We start from the raw sequence: 13,073 nt of genomic DNA on the forward strand, positions 1-13,073 counted from the left end.
TAGGCGGCTGAGCAGAATTGCGTTGGTGCCACATATGGGAAAAGCAGAGCGAGAGCGGGACAAAAGTCACTGGTTCCTGCACACTGTGTGGCAACATTAACCGGGCTGCGTTGAATAGTTCGAGCATCGGACCGACCTCTCTCCGGGCACTTTTGTGTCACTCCTGACTTTTCGAGCAAATACTGTCAGTTTGTATCACATGGATTACAAAGACAAACTCTACAACCCTACAACGAGGTATTTCACTCCCTTAAACCTCCGAACACACATGGTTCTGCTCCGACGTGGGAACAGCGCAAACTTCTGCCACGAGCCTAATTTCATGTGCGTGCGTTTAGTATCAATATATATTATTAAATATGAGTCTTACAAGACAACTAGAAACTAGAAAACTCATTGGCGTGAGACGTGGGCGTATATATATTTCGCATAAAGGGGGATTCAACTTTTGGTGTGATTAGCGTTCCTATATTTCAGAAATGAAAATCCGGAACATTGCTGATCAGAAGCTTGTTGGGGAGCCTGGAGGGTTGCTGGATCCGACAAAGATGGGTTTATGTACATATCCATTATTATATTCATTACACTTCTTAAAAATAACAGAAAGAAACGACAGAAATCCACTTCGAAAGTATATCATTAATGTTGCAATTCGTTTTATGTGCCATAATGAACTAAATAAAATAAGCTGCTATTTCACAATGTCGAAACTTTATTTGAAAACTGCGGACTGAACAGTGCGGACACCCAAGCACTGACTGTTTACAGTAAACACCTTACTATGCAATGCAAGAGATTTGAAACTGAAATTCAGTGCTGCTAACAGATGGAGACCCTATCGTGAAGTCAAATATCTTTGCAGTATCTTCTTCTAACTCGATAACTCTTTTATTATTGAGAGGGGGCGGTTCAATGTACATACAGTTAGATTGTTTAGTAAAATGAGCATTTTAATATTACGTATTTAAATATAAAGTTCAGGAAATATAGTCTTAACCATTTTGTCTTTCCCACCCGATTACAGGACATTTGTGCATCCGAAAGAAACTATTTGGGACACCAGGGGAATGATATCATTCTGTGATTGTTCCGAATATTCCGGAACATATAGCAGGCTTAGGTATGATCAGGTTATCAAAATCCAATCTATCAACCAGGTCATCCGACATTTTGACACACTGTTCCAATGAATGAGGGATAGCCATTTCACATTCTTGGAATAAGTTATTGCAATTTAGCAATGTTTTGACTGTGTTCAGAGAAACGTGAGTTCAGTTCTACTACAAAATGGTAAAAAATTGACAACCTTGTAATATTCTTTGGTTCTCTTAGCTGGTGCATTGTTCCCTCAGATTTGACGGTTGGGTTTTCTAAGTCTCTTCATTTCTTCATCATGGTCTCTAAGTAGTTTCTCTGCTTTGGAATATATTTCATTAAAGTTCTCAGAACTCTCTCTCTCTCTTAGTTCCTTTTAATATATCTCTATTGGAATACTGACATGTTCACAGTACTGAACAGTCCACCTTTTGAGGTGCCCAACATAATCTTGCACTGCATGAAAACAATTTGGTTAGATCAAGTGGAGATATTTCAAACTCCCCACACGTTACACAGTGAAGAAACTGAAGAGCCTGCTGAAATATTTCTCTTCTACTAGTAATTTGTGTCCTCCTTCGTGGCCCTGCGGTCTAAGGCGCTGTGCTATGAACTCCGACTGCGGGACGGCATGGGTTCGAGTCCGCCTTGGGTTCAGTCTCTGCGTTATCGGCCTTTGTATAGGACCGGTGGCAAGCCACCATTGTGAGGAATTAGGGGCTACGAGTGAGCATCGTAATCCGGTCTCGGATATCTCCTATAACAGCTGAGGGTTCGACATGCTGACCCCACGTCACCGCATTACCGGTTGAAGAACTCCACACCTCTAGGTAGGTTTCTGGGTAAGGAGACTGGCAGTCGGGAGATAGGCTAAGGCCCTTCCATGGCTGTCAAGCCACGTATTATTATTACTAGTAAATTGTAAAATCAGTAAAGTTACTACAATTAGTGAATACAATGCCACCTCACGGTACTTAGTATTGATACTTTTCTGTCCATCTTGTGTCAAACAACTTGAGAATGTTACGTTGTGTCTCTGGTTTTCTTGCACTGCGTTTTCAAAAAACAAATTTCTTTAAGAAGACTTGAGGAAAAAAATATAACTGATTTGACAGCTCCAATGCAGTTTCTTATCGCAGAAATTCCGAAACTTTCAGGAAATTGCAGACATTTGGTCTGCAGTCCCATCTGGTATGTAACGTAATATCCTTTCCATCTGTATCGCGTCCTATTCGTCTCCAATTTAGGAGAATGAAATATGTCCGAAGAAATTTTTATGAACAAGTGGATAAGACAGGTAATCATGGTAATCTTACTCAACTAAAAGGGAGGGGTTGGACCCGTTGACCCCCCCCCCTCAAATACGCCTATGGCGTGAGACATTATTGTCTGTTCGCCGTAAGAACGAAGTCAATATAATTATATAGCAGTACCTTCAGAGAAATCCTATTGGTTGTTCCAATGGCAGCTGAGCAGGAATTTTGCGCGTGGGTATATATTGCATGTGATAAAGTCAAATCACTCAATGCAACTAATGTATTTAAGTCTTATATCGAAGCTGTATACGTACGACCAATATACTCATGGACAAAATAACACCAGATCTAACACACCTATAAGAAAGAAACTATTTCTCAGAATTCAGGTGGTTTGATTAGATTAAGTTCGTTCTTACAGTAGATGGAGTATAGCAGCTCACGCCTCATGGTTCGCTCTTAAATGTCAGTATAGCAAACCTAAGCTCCAACAACATCTCTTACCCTTATTATTAATGGTCTTTGAAATCCCTTTCCATCGTTTTTACTCATTCGCATCCAGTATAATTATTCTAGAAATACACTCAAAATTATCCGGGACGAATAGGTGATAATAGTAAATTAGATTGTGCAGGATATGCAACGAAAGAGACTTACTTATTTTTATGTCAGAACTGAAGAATATTTCTGAATTACTCGGAACAAGAAATGTTACCATTGGAACACAATTTTGTTATGGCTCTAAATAAAAATGAAAGATATGAAAGTTCCCATATGCATAGGTTAAGCGCGACCAATGAAGTATGTTATCAGACCTCAGGCACTAGTGTTAATAATAATGCTTTTGGACGTGGATGTAATTGTAGTGCATATCATAAATAGGGCCATGTTAAAAACATACTTTAGGGTTAATTTGCCTTGTGGCACCGAGCAGAACAGATCGCACAAGGATATGCTATCGTCTATTGCAAGAGTCTTATGTAACTTTTTTTTATACAAGCTGTTTTTCTTTTTCCTTACTTATTATTTTTTTCGTTCCTTTATTGTTCTTATTATTAATATTTGGTTCATATGCTTGTTTCCCATTTACTTTCTTCAGAAAATATTACTGTATTTATGGACTGTTTATGGACGCATAATTACCGTCTCAGGTGCCCTGTCAAAATTAGGTTCTGCATCTTACAAGCGACCTCTCATCGTTTTTCTCATCATGATCTTTGATATTTCATCAGAAAGACTAAGAAGCCGAATAAACCTAATGAATGAGACCTTATTTTATTTATTTTATAAAACACGAAGTCTATATATTTCGGGATGAGCAAAACCGTTTATTAAATATTTGGGTATAAATTAGGCCGCTTTGTGTGTCGTCAGACACATGTTCCCAATTGCATCATACCACTTTTCAAGGTGACGGCGACAAACAACCGATAAATCCAATGCTTACAATTAGATGGTTACGATTGGGAGTAAATTCACAAGCAAACTGTTGGAGACTAAAGTTTAATGCTCCCAACCAATGGTTTGTGAATTAATGAAAATTTACTCTTTGGGATCTATACGTCATATATGAATCAAAAATAGGACAAAAAATATTATTCTGTATAGATCAGTGCCTCAAAATTAATCAAATAATCAAAACGGAAGATAAATAATAAGTTTTACAAGGATTGATATGTAATAATGTAAGCCAATTTTACATTATAACGTTAATGCTGTAATATAAGAGTTTCTTTAGAGATTATACTAAATATGTTTATTGTTTCAAAATTATCTTGTTCATTCGTTAGCTTTATGATTTGTTTTGGTTTTAATTCACTGTGACAAGGTTATTCGATAATTATCATTTCTGTATTCACAGATCCCAGTCTTTAGTTTGGCATTTGGGGAAGGAGCCAATTTTAAATTTCTGAAGAAGTTGTCCCTGCAGAATTTCGGCTTTGCCAGAAAGATCTTCGAAGCAGCAGACGCCCCCATGCAGCTGCTCGGTTTCTTCAATGAGGTGGCATCTCCTCTTCTCTCCAACGTCTCTTTCTCTTACGTGGAAGCGAAGGTGAGTTCGTTGGACGGGAGGTGGAAGGTTATATTTAGGGATGCAAGGTCATATTTACAGATGCAAAATCATATTTAGGGGTGTAAGGGTAAATATAGAGCAAATAATTACCATTGAACAATTTTAGGTACGTGTTGAGGATATGTGAGGAGGTGTTATTGAATATTGTGTAGGGCGAATAAACCACTGGTTTGTTGCATACAAAAAGGCAATTCAGCACTCATTGATTATTTGTGAATATTGATAATATATGAAAGGTATCATCTCTTCAAAATATAACGGCGTAATCCCAGAGCCATAGCCTAAGCAACGGCGGGCTCAATATGACACTTCGGACCGTATTTTGGGCGACCCTGGCATATCGTATATGTCCTAATCCAACATTTTCATTTGTGTCGACATATCCATTAGCCCTGGGATTGCGCCGTTATATTTTGAAGAGATGATACCTGTCTTTCATATATTATCAATATTCACAAATAATCAATGAGTGCTGAATTGCATTTTTGTATGCAACAAACCAGTGGTTTATCCATCCTTCCCAATATTCGTAACACCCCTCACATTTCCTCAACATCAACCTAAAATAACGCGCCACTTCCTTGCGACACCATAAATGGCTTCCCCCGGCGTAAATTCGGACAAATATGATTACGTTATCAAATATGCCATATAACCCTGTATTACAGGTGAATTCTCCCACCCATAAAGCAATAATTGTAGTATTATTACAATACATTTTCTACACAATTTTAATTTTCCAAATTTCAAGCAGTATTGTTGATTTCAGCGAAAAGAATGATAAGAACAAGAATTGAAGGTCTTATTTAGAGCATCCAAATTTTAAAAAAGAAAATTGAAATCTGTTGATAAATAGACGAGAAACAAGCGATTTAAAAATATGAATTCCACCATTTTGAATCCAATATGGCAGCTACAGTAGATACCAAAATGAAACATAGGGTTTCTAGACAATTTTGATGTGCTCTCTCTGATTAGAAGTGTCAGTTTTGAGATATAAGCTTCTGAAAATGGGTTCAAATTTATGAACTAAATTTCGGATGGAAAAGTTTAAGAATGGATAACTCAATAAATATTTGAGCAGGCAGGACACTATTTAAGCAGCTTTACGACATGCCCATGCTCCATGAACTGGAGAAATGCCAGCCTCTCAAAGCAATTTATTCAGTAGTGACAGCTTGCTAAAGTATGGTGCAAATTCATATGAAAAGTGACCTTTACAAAAGCAGCCCTGGCGCCTCAACCAAAGTACCTTGAACCTTGGGAGGTCTCCATGTGAAATACATGTTCACAAGCTATAGAAGTTTCATCAAAATTAAAGATGGTCGAGCAGGGACCATATCTGAATTTTAGGTCACTTGACATGGAATGACCCTATACTAAAACTTGTAGCGTGTGGGAACACTTAACGAAAATTCTGAAATTCGGGGAAGTCGTACGGACGATTCCACAGTTTCAGCGTTCAGAGAGTTCCTGTGTCACTGTGTTCCAGAGTATCGCCACTGTTATGGTTTTCAAGTCTCCAATATTTCCGATTAGTGTATAATTGCCCGACAAGTATCTTCTGTGTACCCATAGAACAAGTGCATCACTGAAAACAAAGTGGTTAATTATTCTCTTTGTTTCAAGAAACATGCGGTTAAAGCGTTATGTACTTGGAGCTGTTGAGTAGCATTTTGGGTGAATACAACGTACTTACATATAAAAAATCAATATGTTCCTTCGAGTGACTAAAATGTCGAAGTTAGTATATTCTTCATTGTTGGAATGCTATAGAAAGAACCCGTGACCAAGGGCACCCACCGGGGGAACTTATCCCCCCCCCAGATATCTGGAAAAATCTAATGTAATTCGAATTGTGAAATTGTAGTGGTATTTTATTACAAATAATTTGATTTCTGCTATTTATAGGCTCTCAGTTACAGTAATTAACTGTCATGTTCAACGAAGTAACAAGAGAAAGTTTTCACAAAAGTTATTAGAATCATGTTGACTGCCGTAAGTATGGTGTGCGGGACTGAAAGATGTTTAATCGAGACGGGATTGGGAAGAAAATAATCCTGACGTTCAGGACTGAAGAAATGCTCCATTTCCAGACCAGATTGGGAAATTTTCAAACAATTTGCGGCTGCGGTGAAAATCTCTAATTGCACACTATTTCTCCTTCAGATGATTGTTTTTTGCACTTGTGGAATAACAGCTGCAAATTTCAAAAATTTCAGAGACAGTACTCTTCGGCACGTAAAACATGGATCAGAGGTAGACACGTAGCAAGGTGTAGGCTATGAGGGTTGTAGGCTAGGGCCCCAAAGCTTTGTTTTTCTTCTTATAGACAACAAAGTCAGAATATGCGAAGGAGAAATTTGGCAGAGGTATATTTTGGTAGCACTCTGCTGGAATTTGCTGCTTCTCAAAGTAGTGGTGCTAGTACGTTTTTAGATATGTTCTTCAGACACTAACATAAAACGGAAATATTCTTAAATGTGCTAAACTTCTTTTTAAAATCAGAGGTGATAACTACAAATATTTTTCTTTGTTTCCTCATTTCAAAATTTAAAGATGTAAATATCACAAACCAAGGCACAAGAAGAGAATATCGACGGACGCACATAAAATATCGGTACTTTATAGTATGAGTGATGAGGAGGGCCAAACCACAACCCTGATCTGATCCGATGCGATCCGTGACCTTGGCACTTTTGCATTTTTGCAAGTGTCCGCAAGATTTGTTGCTCTCCCTTCGTATTTTGTTTTTGTGCCCTTTTTCATGTCCTCTTTTGTGGTTTCATTGTCTTATGGCGATTTTCCTTTCTCAAAATTGTCGTGTAAACTGGACAATTGACATTATATATATGAAGTTGAGTTTACTTATACATGTCTAGGTATCTAGACCTTATCAATATCTAATATATTGTTAATTATACACATATATTTCACCGTATATGGGCTCTGTTCTGATATGATGACCAATGGCGACGCTACGTGACTTTTCGTGCATGTTTTGCTGTATGTATTCGGTTGATTGATCTGGAGTTTTGAGTCCACTTTATGCATAGGAAGGCTAATTAGGACTGGACCTACAGTTTAAAGTGGGATCAGAACCACTATGTGCCTCCACCGGGTATCGAACCCGGGACGCCTTGATTACAAGGAAACGACGCTACCAGCCGATGTTGTGAATCGTAGGATTCCGATGATGCGGTTGTTTTGTCCAGAATATGAGTTTTTCCCTTTAGTTTCAAGGTCGAACATATCTCTAATTTGGTCGTTGAGGACATATCTGTCTGCTCCAGATATTGTTCTTGTTGCTTTGTTCTGCATGTTTTGTAATGATTTCTGGTAAGATGGTGCATTACGTTGCCACACGACGCATGCATATGTAAGCATTATCCTGACCAGGACATTACATAATGTTATACTATTTTTCACTGTCAGTGCGCAATTGTTAAGTAGGGGTAGACGCAATTTCACTGTCAGTGCGCAGACACAGGTCCTGCAAGAGGAGGGGCTCCAGCGTTGTCGGGTATGAATGGTTGGCTGCAAAGGAAATTTGATCAGCTGGTGTTTCAAGGAGGTTTTTTCCAGGAACAGGGAATTCTGAAGCCAAAGGTAACAGGAAGAGGAAAAATGAGAAACCTAAAAATGAGCGGGATACGGGAAAACTAGATACACATTAATGTGCTAAACTCTTGTTTCTGTTTTTTGCTAATAGGAGAGCATAAACATCAGAAATATTAAGATCTCTGTTTTCCGTTTATGTTTGAACTCAGCTGGTAGTAATTGAGCTAAAATGTGCAAAAAGTTTTTCTTTTTTTAATTAAATGTTAATGAAAACTGAAGATTGAACCTATTTTACAAATCTCATGTCAAATGTGAACCAAATTTTATATATTACATAGTCCGTGATTCAAACACTCTTCACAAAGTACGAAAAGCCTGTTTGTGATCTTTTTGATGCTACATTTGCATTTACACTATCATAAGAAAGCACTTACATCTCCTTTGATAGAAATTTCTGGATATGTCCATGCAATTAGTTGAGCATTTCTTTTATATTTTATTTCGTAGTTCTTTTTTTTTTTTTACTAAATATAGGGAATTTTAAGGCAAGAGAGGGAATTTATTTATATCCGAAAGGGATGTTCCCCTCAGAGTCCGAAACATCACTGCTTTGAACAGTGACCGATTTTGGATCTGGTTTGTTTTTGTTTTCCTCTTCATGTTGTGTGCTTGTTAAAGTCTTGAGGTATTTCTTTTGCGAATTCCATCTATTGAAAAGCGGACTGTCTTCCCTGTGCTTTGGTGTGATAATGAAGTGCATTATGGAAGAAAATTGGTGTGATTGTGCGGTAGAGTGGAGAACTTGTTGAAGACACCACTGTTCAGCAAGGATTTTGATGCCAAGAAGAAACTGTGGATGTAGGTAGGCCCACCCTTTCTCTAGCAGGCATGGTAACAGAAACGAAAAATAAATTGCGCCGATTTTGTGATTCATGGTACGAAGCTGGTACTTGGTTATGCGGTTGCTAAAAGTATTCTGCACTTTTCTCTTTCCTTCTGTTTTCGTTTCTTTATTATCATTATTCCTCATTTTATCTAACTTTGCATATTATTTATCGTTGCATTATTCATTGTGATAGGAATAAGACTGAACTAATTATCAGTTGAAATGTAGGAGATACACAGCCTAGCAAAGAAAACACCAGGCCCAGAGATTTATCCAGAATTTTTAATCTGCTGTAGTGTAACTTAGTTTTTAAGGGGTGTAAGGTTAAATTTACAGCCAAAATTAGGGTTTTGTGAAAAATTCGAGGAAGTGTTCTGAAAAATTGGGGGGGGGGGGGTGGTCTATGTTTGTGGATAAATCACTAACCATATCAGCCCAAAAACAAGCACAAGCTAGGCTTACACTGTTGGTTACGCTCCGCCAATGAATAATAGTTTATATGACTGGAGGGAAAGAAATGACTCATTACTCTACCTTCTGAGAAAAAATCCTGCGGGCGCCTTTGCCCGTAACCCAGTGATATTGCAGTCAGTGAGAGCTGGTGAACGCCAATACATGGGTTTCATCTTATCACCAGCAATACACTTTGAAGATAAGCTAGGACCTTCCACGGATTATTCAAACATTTCACTTGCGAGGGTAGATGGAGACTCCTGCTTGGCATTTCACAAGAAAGCACTCGGCACGTCTCCACACAATCGAATCTCTTCCCAGAATGAGCAATGCTATCGCAGAAACCAATCGTCATAAAAACGTACCAAGCAGCCAGATACCACTCACTGAAACTACCCACTATCTTAACTTTCTCAAGGCAACTATTTTCATCTGCCTGCATTTTCCCATGAGAAACATCTCTTTGAAGTTCCAACGTTTTGTCTCAATGCAGATCGATGTTCAATCGTTGACGCAGCGCACCTTCCACACCTTCTACGAGGGCTCGGAGGTGGTTGTGGCGGGGAAGCTGAGGGACCCCGAGACGCAGCCGGATCAGCTGCAAGGTGAGGTGACGGGGACGACGGGGGGACAGACGATCCAGCTCCACAGCGCGGACCCCTTCCCCCTGCAACAACTCCCGGTGACCACGCCCAGCCCCACCCGGTTGACGAGGCAGGCGAGCTTCATCGAGAAGCTATGGGCATATCTGACGGTGCGGCAGCTGCTCGACAAGGCTGTGGAGGACCAACCGGAGGACCTCTTGGACCTGGAAGGCCTCTTCGATTACGCCGAGCTGGAAGGCGAGGAGGACCAGCTTTCGCCGAAACAGAAAGCTATCAAAACTGCTCTCGAGGTAACCACAATATTATTTTATTTTCAAACGTATGCGGATTACATTTTCTTTTTAAGTGTCTATTAGAATCTAATATAGAAGATTATAAACATAACACATGAGCAAATTATGTCAGAATTTCTGCTACAACTGAAAACAAATTATATATTTAAATTATATTGGTTGCACATTTTATAGTAATAATTCGTAACTGTTACAGAAAATATGAATTTGGTAGAGAATACATATTTTTAATTTTCACACTTAAATTTAGGCATATTTTCCTTTAGATCTGAATTCGAACATAATTCACAATCCATAATTCTATAATCTTTAATTACTTTGCCAGTCAAAATACACAGAAATTTTATTAGTTTTAATTCTCCTTCTTTGCAATATTTTAAACATGAAAAACTCATGGAGAAATCGATGAATTCTTGATTGATTGAAATTTTTACGTACTTTTCCTAACGCGGGATTTTTGGCGTCCTAGCGCGCTGTGATATCCACTCCGTCACGGAGGTCAGGTAACTCATTTGATATTTGAGAAACTCACATATCCAAGTATATCGTGACCATATAAATTTTTTTGTTTCTAACTACTATTTAGTTCCATCATGGCAAGAATGAGAATATGATCTTAAATTTCTTCCTTTCCCAGTATGGTTTTGTGACGCCTTTTACGTCTCTGGTTGTGGTGAAACCCGATAAGACGAATGGAATCTCAGAAACACCGACTGAAGTGAAGGAAGCCCCGACGTCAGATTTCCCAGACAGCTCTCAGATGCAAAATAAAATCAGTGAGTGCATTGAACTTTTATCTGCGTACACCATACAGTGCTGAAGGATAGTTATTGTAAAGAAACGTTTGATAGTATTCAATTCCATAACCAAGATATGAAGGTGGAATATTTATATACAAATGTTATTCATTGATATGTTTTCTTACAGTTACTGCTTTTGAATTTAATCTGTTTTCGTATCATTACATATCCTACATATAAATAATGAAAATTCTTGCCTGGAAGACCTTATATAAAAATTCCTAAAGGCACATAAGTAGCTACTCTATACCTGCAGGGCTTTGCTAACGTACTTCAAATATTCAAATAATTAACATATCGTACCAAATTACCTTGGAGAAAAATCAAAATTACAGTATCAGATATCACATGGAAACATCTGGTAAATACGAACATAGCTTCAGCAATTCTGAACATTTTTTCGATGCTCTCCTGTTGACAAAGAAGTGAAAAATATTAGTTGTTTGTTACTTAGCGTCACTTTTCAGAAGAACTACCTTGTTTAATAATAAGGTCCTTACAAAAGAATTGAAATGCTCATTACACATACATTTATTGAAACATGAAACAACCATTATTTAATATTCGATAATGACATTGAGCATTTTCAGTTCATTGCATGTTGGAATCTACAGGAGGTCTTTTCTACATGGTTGATCCTCTAAAGTTAACCATCTTGAATGATGTTGTTTTGGTCTATCTGGGGATGTTGAAGTACAGCCTGTCTCAGGATCCAAAATCGAGGGTGTGAAAATTACACTATCTGAATTTGGGAAATCCATCAATCGATCATCATCATAAAATTCTGAAAACGTTGATACAGAAGTTTCGCGTAGCACTTGTCCCTTATCAATTTTGTTTGAATTTGTTTCTTTCCTTCTATTCGGCCACTTCCATTGGTTTTCATGCAGCATTCGCCTCCTGCCGTTCACATCTACCATCCACGTGACATCGCTGATCTATCTCACTATTCTACCCTGAACGTATCTGACAGCGTTATTTTTGGCTTTAGACAGCAATTTGACCCACGCTACAATACTTTCTTCTTTATCATCGCCAATCTTCTGCGATTCATTCTCCTGGTCACAGATATCTTCTCTCTATTCACATAAAATGTGTTCACAGGTGTACATGAGAAGATAAATTGCTGTGGAGATTTAGTAATCGTCGAACTACATTCACTCCCTACACCTAGCAAAACCTTCAGGTTACAATAATGTGCTTGCTGCAGAAAGGTCCAAATTATTTCCACGAAAATGGTAGTCTATTAACACAGAGAGTGTGCTTTCGAAAACGATATATAACAAACGTTTAATTAACTAACGTTTCATTTACTTAAAAGACATGGAAGGGAGACTCTGCCACTTCAATCACTTGATGAACGCGTTCTACTAATATGATATTCGTGTTATTCCTGTATGAAAAAAAATCAGTGTGCATTGTTTTTCATGGATATTGACAATTGTCTCTATCATTTTGCTGTTTGAACTGGTATTTCTGCAGCGCCAATTTCACCATCATTGTGTTTTGTTGAATTCATACAATCTTTTCAGGCACGTATGGCTATTTTGTTATGGTTTATTTTTTATAAAAAATTAAATTTATCCTAAAAACTATGTAGAAACAAAGAACAGCGTACCTCTCCTAAATTACGACATTTTCAATTGTACAATAGTCTTGAATTGTTCGTTTCCTTAATTAATTTCTTCAATAGACATTTTCTTAAGATCCGAAAACGTCATAACACTAATTCCACTTCAGTTCAGTCAATTTTAGAGCTATATATTAAAATACACATTATGTTGTTGATCAACTTCTTTTTTTTTTTTTTTTAGATACAACGCTGCTCATTAAAGGTTGGCAAAATTTATGTGTTGCTGTTCATTCTCATTTTGTTTCTGATTTGTCAATAGATCGTACTGGACTACAATCGGATTCAATGAAATTTATGGTATTGATATAAATATTACATATTAAACAATTGACGTCCAATAATAAGCACGCATAGTTCATAGGTGAAAAATAATCTGCATGCGAGGTTCAAATTAATGGAAACTTATTATTCAATAGT

At 37.7% G+C, this 13,073-nt stretch overlaps 1 protein-coding gene across 1 annotated transcript in view; it reads left to right on the forward strand.

Moving 5' to 3' along the window:
• The window catches only part of LOC145994357 (inter-alpha-trypsin inhibitor heavy chain H4-like), a 99,860-nt gene that overhangs the window by 56,476 nt on the left and 30,311 nt on the right, over nucleotides 1-13,073 (forward strand). Inside the window, exons 10-12 of the mRNA XM_083130473.1 lie at nucleotides 4,213-4,404; nucleotides 9,819-10,220; nucleotides 10,861-10,999. Coding sequence (XP_082986599.1) covers nucleotides 4,213-4,404; nucleotides 9,819-10,220; nucleotides 10,861-10,999 — 733 coding nt within the window. The remainder of the gene's footprint in view (nucleotides 1-4,212; nucleotides 4,405-9,818; nucleotides 10,221-10,860; nucleotides 11,000-13,073) is intronic.

The sequence above is a fragment of the Lepisma saccharinum genome, chromosome 10 (genome assembly GCF_977018435.1).
Source record: "Lepisma saccharinum chromosome 10, izLepSacc3.1, whole genome shotgun sequence".
NCBI lineage: Eukaryota > Metazoa > Arthropoda > Insecta > Zygentoma > Lepismatidae > Lepisma > Lepisma saccharinum.